We start from the raw sequence: 15,758 nt of genomic DNA on the forward strand, positions 1-15,758 counted from the left end.
ACTTGCTGACAGCATGCAGGGGGACCAGTCAAAAAGCTAATCTACCTGTAATGGCTTTGGTGTGTGAACTTCCTGACAGCATGCAGGGGGACCAGTCAAAAAGCTAATCTACCTGTCATGGCTTTGGTGTGTGAACTTCCTGACAGCATGCAGGGGGACCAGTCAAAAAGCTAATCTACCTGTCATGGCTTTGGTGTGTGAACTTCCTGACAGCATGCAGGGGGACCAGTCAAAAAGCTAATCTACCTGTCATGGCTTTGGTGTGTGCAAGCATGACAATTTGGTTGTGTTGCAGGAATGCAGTTTTTTTGTGAAGTGTTCAAATGAGTCTCCTCAATGTGCGTTGTTGTTGTGTCTCTAGTGGTATGTTTTGTCTATTGAAGGAGACGAGACAGAGGGTGGATGAGCTGCAGAGCGCCTTGCAGCAGGCACAGGCCTTCAAACTGCAGACTGAAGCAGAAGTCAGCGGGTACCAGGCAGAGCTGGCTGAACTGAGGTAAGATCCTAACTGCACCTACAAAGATTTGAGTTGGCCATTTAAATTGTTTTACTTCTGCCAATTGGGTTACTTTTGCACATTGGTCAGGTCAATGCTGTAAATCGAAAGCACTCAATGTGTTCTGAAAGATGAGACGTCGAGGATTATAATAAATATGTCTTTGATGTAATACAAGCAAACCACACACACACACACACTCCAAATGTGCACTTCACATTTCAAAATTCACAGTATGGAAATGTATGATCCCTGTTTGATGTAGAATTACAAGGATGACGTGCCATCATACCCTGGGTTGTTCTAAACAGAATGTTTGCTTTATTGTGAAGAAAATGTGCAGTGGAACACGCACCTGAATGCCCTCAAGACTCCATTCTTTGCTCATCAAAATGTGTTTCTCTGAAGTGCCTTGTGAAATCCTAACTCCGTATAATAGTTTTTTAGAACTTGGCTAGTCTTGTTGGCAATAGAATGAGCATGTCCACCTGACCTAGACTGAGACAGTACTTGTGTAATGGTGGGGATGTAGGGCTGTGTAATGGTGGGGATGCAGGGCTGTGTAATGGTGGGGATGCAGGGCTGTGTAATGGTGAGGATGCAGGGCTGTGTAAAGGTGGGGATGCAGGGCTGTGTAATGGTGAGGATGCAGGGCTGTGTAATGGTGGGGATGCAGGGCTGTGTAATGGTGGGGATGCAGGGCTGTGTAATGGTGAGGATGCAGGGCTGTGTAATGGTGGGGATGCAGGGCTGTGTAATGGTGGGGATGCAGGGCTGTGTAATGGTGGGGATGCAGGGCTGTGTAATGGTGGGGATGCAGGGCTGTGTAATGGTGGGGATGCAGGGCTGTGTAATGGTGGGGATGCAGGGCTGTGTAATGGTGGGGATGCAGGGCTGTGTAATGGTGGGGATGCAGAGCTGTGTAATGGTGGGGATGCAGGGCTGTGTAATGGTGGGGATGCAGGGCTGTGTAATGGTGAGGATGCAGGGCTGTGTAATGGTGAGGATGCAGGGCTGTGTAATGGTGGGGATGCAGGGCTGTGTAATGGTGGGGATGCAGGGCTGTGTAATGGTGGGGATGCAGGGCTGTGTAATGGTGGGGATGCAGGGCTGTGTAATGGTGGGGATGCAGAGCTGTGTAATGGTGGGGATGCAGGGCTGTGTAATGGTGGGGATGCAGGGCTGTGTAATGGTGAGGATGCAGGGCTGTGTAATGGTGAGGATGCAGGGCTGTGTAATGGTGGGGATGCAGGGCTGTGTAATGGTGGGGATGCAGGGCTGTGTAATGGTGGGGATGCAGGGCTGTGTAATGGTGGGGATGCAGGGCTGTGTAATGGTGGGGATGCAGGGCTGTGTAATGGTGGGGATGCAGGGCTGTGTAATGGTGGGGATGCAGGGCTGTGTAATGGTGGGGATGCAGGGCTGTGTAATGGTGGGGATGCAGGGCTGTGTAATGGTGGGGATGCAGGGCTGTGTAATGGTGGGGATGCAGGGCTGTGTAATGGTGGGGATGCAGGGCTGTGTAATGGTGGGGATGCAGGGCTGTGTAATGGTGGGGATGCAGGGCTGTGTAATGGTGGGGATGCAGGGCTGTGTAATGGTGGGGATGCAGGGCTGTGTAATGGTGGGGATGCAGGGCTGTGTAATGGTGGGGATGCAGGGCTGTGTAATGGTGGGGATGCAGGGCTGTGTAATGGTGGGGATGCAGGGCTGTGTAATGGTGGGGATGTAGGGCTGTGTAATGGTGGGGATGCAGGGCTGTGTAATGGTGGGGATGCAGGGCTGTGTAATGGTGAGGATGCAGGGCTGTGTAATGGTGAGGATGCAGGGCTGTGTAATGGTGGGGATGCAGGGCTGTGTAATGGTGGGGATGCAGGGCTGTGTAATGGTGGGGATGCAGGGCTGTGTAATGGTGGGGATGCAGGGCTGTGTAATGGTGGGGATGCAGGGCTGTGTTCCAAACTAAAAACTTCCACTGCGCTTGCTTCACTTTTATTTTATTTTAAATATATATTTTTTTATTTATTTAACCTTTATTTTATTATTATTATGTAACTTCCTCAATTGCACAGCTTGAAGGCTCTTTCTTTGATTGATACATGTATTGAAATGACTTAGGAACTGTGCACAGTTTGGAGAGGTGTGAGGCCTCATGTAGACACCAGTTAGACCTCTCACTCAAACCCACAGTTTGGAGAGGTGTGTGGCCTCATGGAGACACCAGTTAGACCTCTCACTCAAACCCACAGTTTGGAGAGGTGTGAGGCCTCATGTAGACACCAGTTAGACCTCTCACTCAAACCCACAGTTTGGAGAGGTGCGTGGCCTCATGTAGACACCAGTTAGACCTCTCACTCAAACCCACAGTTTGGAGAGGTGTGAGGCCTCATGGAGACACCAGTTAGACCTCTCACTCAAACCCACAGTTTGGAGAGGTGTGAGGCCTTATGTAGACACCAGTTAGACCTCTCACTCAAACCCACAGTTTGGAGAGGTGTGTGGCCTCATGTAGACACCAGTTAGACCTCTCACTCAAACCCACAGTTTGGAGAGGTGTGTGGCCTCATGTAGACACCAGTTAGACCTCTCACTCAAACCCACAGTTTGGAGAGGTGTGAGGCCTCATGGAGACACCAGTTAGACCTCTCACTCAAACCCACAGTTTGGAGAGGTGTGTGGCCTCATGTAGACACCAGTTAGACCTCTCACTCAAACCCACAGTTTGGAGAGGTGTGTGGCCTCATGGAGACACCAGTTAGACCTCTCACTCAAACCCACAGTTTGGAGAGGTGTGAGGCCTCATGTAGACACCAGTTAGACCTCTCACTCAAACCCACAGTTTGGAGAGGTGTGTGGCCTCATGGAGACACCAGTTAGACCTCTCACTCAAACCCACAGTTTGGAGAGGTGTGTGGCCTCATGTAGACACCAGTTAGACCTCTCACTCAAACCCACAGTTTGGAGAGGTGTGTGGCCTCATGTAGACACCAGTTAGACCTCTCACTCAAACCCACAGTTTGGAGAGGTGTGTGGCCTCATGTAGACACCAGTCAGACCTCTCACTCAAACCCACAGTTTGGAGAGGTGTGAGGCCTCATGGAGACACCAGTTAGACCTCTCACTCAAACCCACAGTTTGGAGAGGTGCGTGGCCTCATGGAGACACCAGTCAGACCTCTCACTCAAACCCACAGTTTGGAGAGGTGTGAGGCCTCATGGAGACATCAGTCAGACCTCTCACTCAAACCCACAGTTTGGAGAGATGCGTGGCCTCATGGAGACACCAGTCAGACCTCTCACTCAAACCCACAGTTTGGAGAGGTGTGTGGCCTCATGTAGACACCAGTCAGACCTCTCACTCAAACCCACAGTTTGGAGAGGTGTGAGGCCTCATGGAGACACCAGTTAGACCTCTCACTCAAACCCACAGTTTGGAGAGGTGCGTGGCCTCATGGAGACACCAGTCAGACCTCTCACTCAAACCCACAGTTTGGAGAGGTGTGAGGCCTCATGGAGACATCAGTCAGACCTCTCACTCAAACCCACAGTTTGGAGAGATGCGTGGCCTCATGGAGACACCAGTCAGACCTCTCACTTGTCATTTTATTGTCTTATGTTGCAATTACCCCAAATGTTGTGTGAATATTGTTATCATGTTACCAAATGTATACAGATGCTGCGAAAAGTAGAGTAAATGTAAAAATCACATAAAATGAACAAGTTTATTTTTGGATTCGGTCTTGTCAGATGAAATGTTGTCTCCTCACCTTTGTTCTGATCATTTCCCAATAATCTCCAAGGTGTTCCCTTTCAACTGCTACCATGATTGTACATAGCCCTATGCTTCTCATATTATTTTCTGTTAGAAAAATTACAATTTGGCCATGTTCATATATGCCAATTCCCCTGAGTGTAAATGGTGAACAAAGGCCCCGCTTCACATTTCACAAAAAAAATGCTAATTGTTTAATTGTTATGCAACAGATGGCATCTAGTTACCAGAGTGGAAACTGTGTTGATGCACCAGACAAAGTCTTTAGCTCACCAGCAGGTGACAGCCCATCTATCTGTCCTCATGGTGTCCCTTCAGGTTGTCTCCCCACCCACACAGAGTTCTCCCAACCCCCACTCGCTCACATGCCCTGGCAGGTCCCTATGGTCAAGCACTATATGAGTTGTCACGTGGTGACAATCCCCTTCAGCTGCTAGATCTCCTGCCAATCCCATCTCCAAGACAAACCAGGTCTCAATTCCATTAGTTAGAGAATTGAAAAAAAAAGGCACATCTATTTTCAATACACCTCTTATATTGACTGTGTTTGAAGTGGATTTGGAATCTCCCCTGACCCACGCCTCCATGTGTGTTCCTTGGTTTGCCCAGTAGTGGTTCACTGCTTACTACAGCCATACAAATAGATTGATTGTCCGCTACTAAACAGAGGCTACTGAAGAAACCACACTACTGACTGGGTCCACCAGTGGGTCACTCAAGTGTTGCTGCAATGACCTCTGACCTCTGTTCTTCCCCAGGTCTGAGAGTAGCAGGCTACAGGCTGAGTGCCAGCGTCTGGCTGGGGAGAGGAAGGAGACCATGGCCCTGGTGGGGAAGGATGTGTCTGATGACCCGTCACTGACCCAGCTCCAGGCAGAGAGAACTCAGCTGCAGAGTCACCTGCAGCGCTGCCTCTATGAGATCCAGCAGAGAGATCTGCACTGCCAGCAGCTCAACGCCAAGGTACTGAACACGCACGCACTCACAAAACAACCCAAATCAGCTCTGCAACCAAAGTGCTGAACACAGAAACCAACGCACAGGTATTGAATCAGTTTCCACTAAGTTCACCATACTCAACACATCTTCTCTCCTCCCAACCGCTCCTCTGTCCTCTCCTCATCTCCCTATCTCAGCTGCAGCAGGTGGTGGAGGAGAAAGGGGGTGTGTCGGCCCAGCTGAGGGCAGTGTCTCAGACGCTGAGAGACACCCAGAACCGCTGCTATTGGCTGGAGAACCAGGCCCTGCCTAACCAGCACCACCAGGGCCTTGCAAAGGTAGAAAGTCGTGTGTGTGTGTGTGTCTCAGGCTTGTCTGGTGTCTGAATGACTATAGTGTGTTTGTTTGTCTGGTATCTGTGTCTGACTGTGTGTGTATCCTTGTCCGTGTGTGTTTTAATGAATAGTAGCCTGGATGTACTCTGTGTCAGTAGGTTACTATATTTATGTTTGCATATAACGTTGGACACATGCTCATCCTACTGAAGTGAATCAGCTCAAATGTCTTGCTGTTTGCTCTCCCGTCCAGCAGGGGGCGGTGTCTGTAGAAGTGCCTCCGGGAGCTCCCCAGGAGAGGAGCAGTGCTGTGGTAGACATGGAAGCACTGGAGGCCGGCGAGCTCAGGACCAGGTGACTCTCTGTCCCTTCGTCTGTCTCTCTCTCAAACTCTCTCTCGCTCTCTCACTTTCTTGATATGCTTTGCTCTTTCTCTCTCTATTATGTTCTCTCTTTCTTTCTCTCCCTTGTTCTCTCGCTCTCTGTGTCCATGCATGGTTAGCCTGTTTCCAGATCTGTTTGTGCTCTTGCCAACCATTGCTGTCAGTGTCAAGCCAAACAGTCTGCCAGTCTTCATATATATCGACAACCAATCAGTGACCTCTCATAGATACGGTTTCATAGTGAACATTGAGAATACCGTGATGCCAGACTGTTTGGCATGAAGGAGTGTCAGAATGACTACATTGTGTGTGTGTGTTGCAGGCTGGTGGAGGTGGAGCAGAGCGTGGTTCAGCTAAGTGAGAGTCTGGCTGAAGAGAGGACCAGGAGGGAAGCAGCCGAGGAAGCTCTGGGACTGGCTGAGGACAGAGCCAAGAGGTGACACACACACACTAATGCAGGGTTGAGACATGCCTAGGGGAGGGTTCTGGTCTGAGGAGGAGGATACCATGTATTCTGTAGTACTGGGATAGGTAAAGATTTTGCCACAACTGGACACACACACACACAGCTATTCTCACACTATGTGTGGGTGCCTGTCTGTTTGAGTTACCATGCCAACTCATTGTCATGCCAAACAGCAGCCTGGCCTCACAGCATTCTCAACGTTCACTACAGCCTTCAATGTCAACACCATCACTGACATTAGGGGAGACGGCAGGAAATGTAGCTAATAAACTTTAATTTGACCATTGATAACATACACACTCTGTCTCTGTCTCTCACACTCTATCATGCTACCCAAACCGAACGCATGTGCGAGCGTTGCAAAATAATAATGTTATTCAATCATTGCACCCACACTGCTCGCGCGCGCCAAAGAGCGTCTGCGTTGCCAGGCACTAAAATAGAAGTTGCTTCTATTTGTGACACTGAACGCAATGCAAGTCCTGCCTCTCCCATCTCCTCATTGGCTTTTAGAAGCATATACCCACATGGGTGATTGAAATATGAACAGAGGTCGGTCGGTTGGTTGTGGTAATACATCTTATTATGAAAGTTAGTTGCCAATCGCCATATAAAGTCCAAAGAAGAAAAAGCCTGGAATGAGGATAGATGACTAGAAATGATTCGGTTGACCGTTTTATGTGTGGATTAATTGTCGGAGTAGAGGACCTTGTGCATTTCAGGTAAAATAACAACTCAATGTTTATATCCCAGGACAAATTAGCTAGCAACAGAAAGCTAGCTAAATAAGACAAATTATTTAGTAACTGCTAGCTAGATAAATTGCCATAAATGTTTAATGCTTTTCGACCTGTCCCCAAATTAATATAATTGGTTCAGAGTTTGTTTTGATATTTCAACCTGTGTATCGTGATCGTGTGGTGGGACAAAATCGATGGCGCATGTGCCCGGTTTGGGCATGGTGTCATACACACGCACAAATTCACTTAGAGGCTATTCTCATTGACAAATATTTAAGGAGAGGCAGCATGACAAGATTTCTATTTACATAATATGTACATCAACTTTTCAATTTACGTTACAAGCTTGCCTTACCTCTCGTTGAGACTGGCAACGTGACATTCTTGCTCTGCAGCTCCAAATTTACTGTAAATATCAGTATGGCAGTAGCCACTGACTAGCCAGTAAGCTTTGAAACTATTCAACAATGCGAGCAACTTTTCCTCTAAAATATATTAACTACGCTCTTGAATAATGCAACCAAACTGTATCACACTCTTGAATAATGCAACCAAACCGTATCACACTCTTGAATAATGCAACCAAACTGTATCACACTCTTGAATAATGCAACCAAACTGTATCACACTCTTGAATAATGCAACCAAACCGTATCACACTCTTGAATAATGCCACCAAACTGTATCACACTCTTGAATAATGCAACCAAACTATATCACACTCTTGAATAATGCAACCAAACCGTATCACACTCTTGAATAATGCAACCAAACTGTATTACACTCTTGAATAATGCCACCAAACTGTATCACACTCTTGAATAATGCAACCAAACTGTATTACGCTCTTGAATAATGCCACCAAACTGTATCACACTCTTGAATAATGCAACCAAACTGTATTACACTCTTGAATAATGCCACCAAACTGTATCACACTCTTGAATAATGCAACCAAACCGTATCACACTCTTGAATAATGCAACCAAACCGTATCACACTCTTGAATAATGCCACCAAACTGTATCACACTCTTGAATAATGCAACCAAACTGTATTACACTCTTGAATAATGCAACCAAACTGTATCACACTCTTGAATAATGCAACCAAACCTTATTACACTCTTGAATAATGCAACCAAACCTTATTACACTCTTGAATAATGCAACCAAACCGTATCACACTCTTGAATAATGCAACCAAACCGTATCACACTCTTGAATAATGCAACCAAACTGTATCACACTCTTGAATAATGCAACCAAACTGTATCACACTCTTGAATAATGCAACCAAACCGTATCACACTCTTGAATAATGCAACCAAACTGTATCACACTCTTGAATAATGCAACCAAACTGTATCACACTCTTGAATAATGCAACCAAACCGTATCACACTCTTGAATAATGCAACCAAACTGTATTACACTCTTGAATAATGCAACCAAACTGTATCACACTCTTGAATAATGCAACCAAACTGTATCACACTCTTGAATAATGCAACCAAACTGTATCACACTCTTGAATAATGCAACCAAACTGTATTACACTCTTGAATAATGCAACCAAACTGTATCACACTCTTGAATAATGCAACCAAACTGTATCACACTCTTGAATAATGCAACCAAACTGTATTACACTCTTGAATAATGCCACCAAACTGTATCACACTCTTGAATAATGCCACCAAACTGTATCACACTCTTGAATAATGCCACCAAACTGTATCACACTCTTGAATAATGCAACCAAACTGTATTACACTCTTGAATAATGCAACCAAACCGTATCACACTCTTGAATAATGCCACCAAACTGTATCACACTCTTGAATAATGCAACCAAACCGTATCACACTCTTGAATAATGCAACCAAACCTTATCACACTCTTGAATAATGCAACCAAACTGTATCACACTCTTGAATAATGCAACCAAACTGTATCACACTCTTGAATAATGCAACCAAACTGTATCACACTCTTGAATAATGCCACCAAACTGTATCACACTCTTGAATAATGCAACCAAACTGTATCATACTCTTGAATAATGCAACCAAACTGTATCACACTCTTGAATAATGCAACCAAACCGTATCACACTCTTGAATAATGCAACCAAACTGTATCACACTCTTGAATAATGCAACCAAACCGTATCACACTCTTGAATAATGCAACCAAACCGTATCACACTCTTGAATAATGCAACCAAACCGTATCACACTCTTGAATAATGCAACCAAACTGTATCACACTCTTGAATAATGCAACCAAACTGTATCACACTCTTGAATAATGCAACCAAACTGTATCACACTCTTGAATAATGCAACCAAACTGTATCACACTCTTGAATAATGCAACCAAACCGTATCACACTCTTGAATAATGCAACCAAACTGTATCACACTCTTGAATAATGCAACCAAACTGTATTACACTCTTGAATAATGCAACCAAACTGTATTACACTCTTGAATAATGCAACCAAACCGTATCACACTCTTGAATAATGCAACAATTCACAAGCATGTGCAGACAATTAAAGCTTTTTTTTCTCGTTCTTACGCGTATTAGCTAAACTTAGCTTGCAAGATGTAGCTTGCAATGGGCAGCAGGTAGCCCAGCGTTTAAGGGCGTTGTGCAGGTAACCAAGCGTTTGCTGGTTCGAATCCCAGAGCCGACTAGGTGAAAGAAATCTGCTAGTGTGCCCTTAACCCTAATTGCTCATGTAAGTCGTTCTGGATAAAAAAAAGTTGTCTAAAGTGTAAGACAATAATACAGCTAGTCAGCTATGCTAGCTAGTAACGTTAGCATATCAAACGTTAACGTTTACCCCTCTCATACGAAAAGTATAGTTTCAGCATATTAAAGTCACCTTTGAACAAACCAGGCTTCATTTTATCAATATCGTGGAAGTTATTATATGTGGTAAATGCAACATTTCGACTGAGTACTTTGATAAATCTCCTAGTGAGTTGATCAGCTCCTTGCCTGGATGTTGGCTCAGAGCAGCCAAGGGAGGAAAAACACTTTTGAGCATCACTTTCTTAAATATACAGCGATCATTTCAGAATGTAGCAGGCTGTTACTGCAGTTTCAGGTGAAAACTCAATAAACTATACATTGAAAATGCTGTTTACACTGTCCTGCTTAGAGGGGTGCAGCTGTGGGGTGAGTGCTGTGCGTGAACTCCGGAGGTATCGTTTGAGACGTGAGAAATACTTAACTTTACATTACAGTAATGTCTCTCGAGAATCAATACCTCTCGAGAATCAATACCTCTCGAGAATCTCTAGAAATTCTCCTTAATTCTGGTGAATAAGAATAGACCCTTAGCTCCTACTCTCGAGAATCTTTCAAAATGATTCTTAATTCTCATCAATGAGAATAGACCCTTTCTCTTTCACACATGTTCCTACTTTCTGACACAGGTGCTTTTTAAATAGACCGGTCAGTAGTTGTTATGCTGGTAACGGTTCATGATGATTTGATGATGATGTGAATGGTTGTCGCTGTGGTAGTTTTTCTTGTTGTTGCAGAAGCACATGAATAAAGTAATTTGATGCTGTATGTGGATACTATGAAAGTCAACTGTGTGATCGGGTGTTTTCATTCCGCCGATGAATTGAATTCACACACACACATAGTAGTAAAGGCGTCTCTTTCCTCTCCAGCGTTGACTCCAGTCCATCCAGGACGACCCAGAGAGACTTCAGCATCCAGCTGGATACAGAGGAGGAGTGGGAGGCCCTCATCCTCAACCCCAACGAACCCCTGGTCACACGCAAGGTCAGTGTTACTCACAAAACTTAAATTAGTCGATGTCCGCAATCCTGTGGAAAGTTATTGGGCATAATTTTAAAGTCCCCATTAAAATTGGTCTGATTAAGCCAGGGATGTCTGTTTCTTTGCATGGGCTGCATCTCAATCCAATTCATTTTTATTTTTTTTGCCACCGTGGCCCGTCGGTGTAACTGCTAAACTGCTTGCTGTACACTGTTTTGTGTGATTATACACATGGATTGGATTGTGGGTTTACTAACATGTTAGTTCTAGGTTGACGTTAACCTTAATATGGTGACAATAATGAAGGCTGAGTAGCGGTTTGGCTTGGAGACGTTTTTTTGTTGTTACACCTGGTCACAGACCACTGTTATGCACTGAAGTCCACAAGCGAAGGGAAAAGGTGAGAGGAGGAGAGCCTGTAGATGCCAGAAGGAAAGTGTTTGATGCTGTATGTGGATACTATGAAAGTGAACTGTGTGATCGGGTGTATTCATTCCGCCGATTCTGTTTCAAAACGTTTCTTAATAAATGGAAGCAAATATGGGCCTCCTGAGTGGTGCAGTGGTCTAAGGCTCTGCATCGCAGTGCTAGCTGTGCCACTAGAGATTCTGGGTTTGAGTCCAGGCTCTGTCTCAGTGGTCTAAGGTACTGCATCGCAGTGCTAGCTGTGCCACTAGAGATTCTGGGTTTGAGTCCAGGCTCTGTCTCAGTGGTCTAAGGTACTGCATCGCAGGGCTAGCTGTGCCACTAGAGATTCTGGGTTTGAGTCCAGGCTCTGTCTCAGTGGTCTAAGGTACTGCATCGCAGGGCTAGCTGTGCCACTAGAGATTCTGGGTTTGAGTCCAGGCTCTGTCTCAGTGGTCTAAGGTACTGCATCGCAGGGCTAGCTGTGCCACTAGAGATTCTTGGTTCGAGTCCAGGCTCTGTCACAGCCGACCGCGACCGGGAATCCCATGGGGCGGCACACAATTGGCCCAGCGTCGTCCGGGTTAGGGGAGGGTTTGGCCGGCAGGGATCGACCTTCGCCTCTCCCGAGTCCGTACGGGAGTTGCAGCGATGAGACAGGACTGTAACTACCAATTGGAAACCACGAAATTGGGGAGAAAACGGTAAAAAAAAAGAAAAGGAAAAAAAATGGAAGCAAATGAAATGGGGAGAGACTTTGTCCAAAGAAAATGTAGTTTTCCATTTTGCAACTGTTTGGACTAATGATTACAGCCCAGATCGGCTAAACGCAGGCAGGTGTGTTCAAGGCTGCATTGCTTGCTGTACACTGTTTTGTGTGATTATATGCAGCCTGTCTGTCACTTTGATTACCAAAATGTGTCTCTCGACCTGTGCAACTGCGTTATAAACTTTCATTTGTAGGCTAGGAGGGTGTAGCAACATCATGATACGTATACGGCAAAGTTGAGTATCTTGTAGGAGCCTAAACCTATGGATGTTACATTGAACTGGGTGAATAGAATATGAATGACATCATCCATTATGATGTAATAGAAATAAGGCCATGCACCAAAAAACAACATCCTCCCTAATCTTAAACGGCACCGGCCGCCACCGATGCAGAACTACCTGGTCCCAGATCTGTTTGTGCACCCCTGGAGAAAGGCAGAAATCATGTTGGGGCTGGTTTAGATATTGAATTCAACAAATGTAAAAAGAATCAAGCTGAAACGTGTGTTTTTTCACATGTGCATCCTCATTCTACTATGTGCTCTGGCCAACTCCATTACTGTCATTGCAAGGCAAATGTGTTTGGCATGACAAGGAGTTGACATGATGGCACAAGCAGACTCACTCTTCTTGACTCACCAATCATCAATCACATGATGATGATGACCAATGGTAACCAATATGATTACCAATGCCTGTTTGACGAATGACTCTCCTCCCCTCCCCACATCCAAACCCTCTCCTAACCAGGTGAAAGGCGGGATGCTGGCCTGCAGGCGCTGGCTTCGGGGGCGGAGCCTGTACTGCTCCAAGCTGCTGACATCACGGGCCCGCTCGCGCTACCTCTTCCTTGGCTACCTGCTGATTCTGCACGTGGCTGTCCTCATGTGCCTCACCGGCGCCCTCTAGTGCTGTGGGGTGAAAACAATCACAAATTGCAGATAGAAATATAATTTATAGAGCAGACTGAGGCACGTTTCCTCCATGACAAAGACGGTTTGTTCTGCGCAGTGTTTTTCTATGTAGTTCACTTGACGCTGGGGGTGTTAACATTGCAGATACAAATGTCATGTGTAGACAAGACACCATGGCCCGTTTCCTCCACGACAAAGAGGAATGTCTGTTCTACTCCATTTCGAGGTAGTTAACCATGTCTTTTTCCCCTGGAATGTTATTCCACCTTTCAGAATAAGCTGCAGGTTTTTGTCTAGTATCCAGAGTTTTCATAAGAGTGAGGGCTTTTGGGGTGTGTCTCAAGTCTTGTAGCTTCTTCGCCTCGCCTCCTTCCCTTGGTTCTCACTGGTCTGAAAAGAACATGGACAGCTGAAAGTGGGTCCTTTGGTTAGATCCTACCTTCTTGTTTTCACCCATTTTTTTGTCAGATCAGTGCAGACGGAGGCGAAAGGAAGAAGACTATTATTGACTATTAAGACTCAGCCTTTGGAGTGTCTCAGGAGAAAGTGCCGTTTCGATCCTGTCTGTTATGTGTTAAAGCCTGAGACGGAACAGAAAGCCATATCCATTCTACATGAACGCTAGCCTAAGACGTGCGTACGTACGTGTGTGTGTTTGAAAAACATGTGTGCGCAGGTGTGTGTGTTCATTTGTACGTGTGTACAATAAATAAACACTAGTCCACTGTAACCTCATTTAGATTCACCTTGGAGAACAAAGACTGGTGTAAGTCTAAGATGATTCATCAACAACATGATGGAACTGCCCCACTCAGACTGATGCTGATGTCTGGCAAGACACAGATACGGTATTTCAGGAGAGAAGGGTGGGAAAAGCCAATAGTACTATTTCTGTAAAGATACCTATGTTATTGCACTGCTGCTCAACCCTTCTCCCCAATACCAAACCCACTGTGTGCTCAACCTGGCACAACCAGGCCATGGCACAATGTTCCCTTTGGCACCCCCTGGTGTCTCCTGGGTAATAACTGTCTCGTGGTGGCCTTGGCACAATTCTAAGGTCTATTCTATAGCTGCTGCATTCAAAGCTATGCACTAAAACTCTCATCAGGGGGTATTTTTTTCCCTTCTCTCCTTCAGCAAAGATATTCAACATAATGTAGGGCCAGGAGTTTTATCTGACCACGTGTCCTGATAAGGAAATACTGATCTGGATCCTAGTAATAGGATCTAACTGGTCCCTAGTAATAGGATCTAACTGGACCCTAGTAATAGGATCTATCTGGAACCTAAAGGTTTTACCTTGTCAGATCACATGGTCTGAAGAATATCCTCCTACCCCGTTTGTGAGCATGTACCCTGGTAAGTGTGTAAGTAAGATGTTGTATTTAAGGGTGGAGTGTAAAAGGGTGTGAGTGTGCACCCTTGAAAGTCTACTGTGTGTATTTATGTATCTGTATTTGTTGCTCTGTGCCCCCCAATGCTCTGTTGTTCACTGTACATTTCTACTTCATCTGTCGATTGATTACATGCTGATTTAATCACTTGATTGACAGTGCAGGGTGGCAATTCACAAAGCAAGAGACAATATGTCAGCCATCTTGCTTTGAGACAATTTGGGATATCATTCGTATTTCTCTGGTTCGTATCTCATCTGTTTCAAGTTTAGCATGGGAAGTACTGAGAGAATGTCATACTTATAACAAGTGTGTTTTACCTCTTTGCGCTAGGAAATATGAAGCCTGAGTGACAAGCTGTTTGTTTGTGCCATCATGCCAACTCTTTCTCACTCATTGTTATACCAAACACGTTTGGCTTGACAATGAGCAATGGAGTTGGCCAGAACACAAACAGATTTGGGACCAGGATAGGAAATCTGGTGTTTCAGAATATTTACGGTAGTTAGCCAGCTGAGCTAAAAACATTGCTCCTGCTTTGTGGGATACCACCATAGAGAATGATAGAGGCCTCTAGTGGCCAAAAGGCTGTATTAGCATGGGCAATGCAATTGATGGCTTCCACTATTCTAATGCAGTCAACTGGGTTGGACTTCCAACTTCATTGGCTGATCCCTCCTGGTAACCCTGTTGGAGTCATGTCCAACCGAGTCATTAGGAGTGATCAGCCAATCGTGAAGAATAAAATTTACTACTTCAATGACAATGCCCATGCTGTCACAGACATCCTCTATCTCCCTGTTCTAACGTTGGTGTACCATGGTCCTGATGCTCTGTATGTATATGGTGTGATTGAAAGGATGACAAAATACATCTATTTATAAGAGGAAATGCTACTGAGTGAAACCGAAATGTCATATTTTCTAAATAGGGTCTATTTTTTAGAAGTCAAATTGTTTGGGACAACAATATTACACGTGTGCAATACCTTGCGAGAGAGGTTGACTTTTACGAAGAAAGGAATTTTAATAAAGCTGTTTGAAAAAGACGAGATGCAAGTTACTTGTTTTTGATGTGTGTGTGGACTTATTTAACTATACTTGTGGGGACCAGAAGTCCCGACAAAAATAGTTAACAAACAACATTTGACCAACTGGGGACATTTGGTTATTCCCCCAAAAATCAAATGCTATTTCTAAGGGGTTAAGGTTATTCGTCTTGGGATTAGTAAAATAGGATTTTGAATGGGACTGAATTCGGTGTCCCCACAAGGTTGGTTATACAAGACTGCTGCATTCAAAGCTATGCACTAAAACTCCCAATTGTATGCATCTC

At 45.1% G+C, this 15,758-nt stretch overlaps 1 protein-coding gene across 8 annotated transcripts in view; it reads left to right on the forward strand.

Moving 5' to 3' along the window:
* The window catches only part of LOC110506188 (uncharacterized), a 53,258-nt gene extending 37,789 nt beyond the window's left edge, over nt 1-15,469 (forward strand). For 3 of the 8 annotated variants that reach the window (XM_090239193.1, XM_090239187.1, XM_090239191.1), the window contains 7 exons: nt 384-496; nt 5,026-5,230; nt 5,404-5,544; nt 5,798-5,895; nt 6,247-6,360; nt 10,825-10,939; nt 12,863-15,469. In XM_090239193.1, coding sequence (XP_090095319.1) covers nt 384-496; nt 5,026-5,230; nt 5,404-5,544; nt 5,798-5,895; nt 6,247-6,360; nt 10,825-10,939; nt 12,863-13,021 — 945 coding nt within the window. In that variant the 3' untranslated portion in view covers nt 13,022-15,469. Of the gene's footprint in view, nt 1-383; nt 497-5,025; nt 5,231-5,403; nt 5,545-5,794; nt 5,896-6,246; nt 6,361-10,824; nt 10,940-12,862 lie in introns of all 8 variants that reach the window. The other 5 variants (XM_090239186.1, XM_090239190.1, XM_090239189.1 and 2 more) reach the window with 2 other exon arrangements.
* Nucleotides 15,470-15,758: the final 289 nt, after the last annotated feature.

Source organism: Oncorhynchus mykiss, chromosome 6 (genome assembly GCF_057628025.1).
Source record: "Oncorhynchus mykiss isolate SJ-2025 chromosome 6, ASM5762802v1, whole genome shotgun sequence".
NCBI classification, from domain to species: domain Eukaryota; kingdom Metazoa; phylum Chordata; class Actinopteri; order Salmoniformes; family Salmonidae; genus Oncorhynchus; species Oncorhynchus mykiss.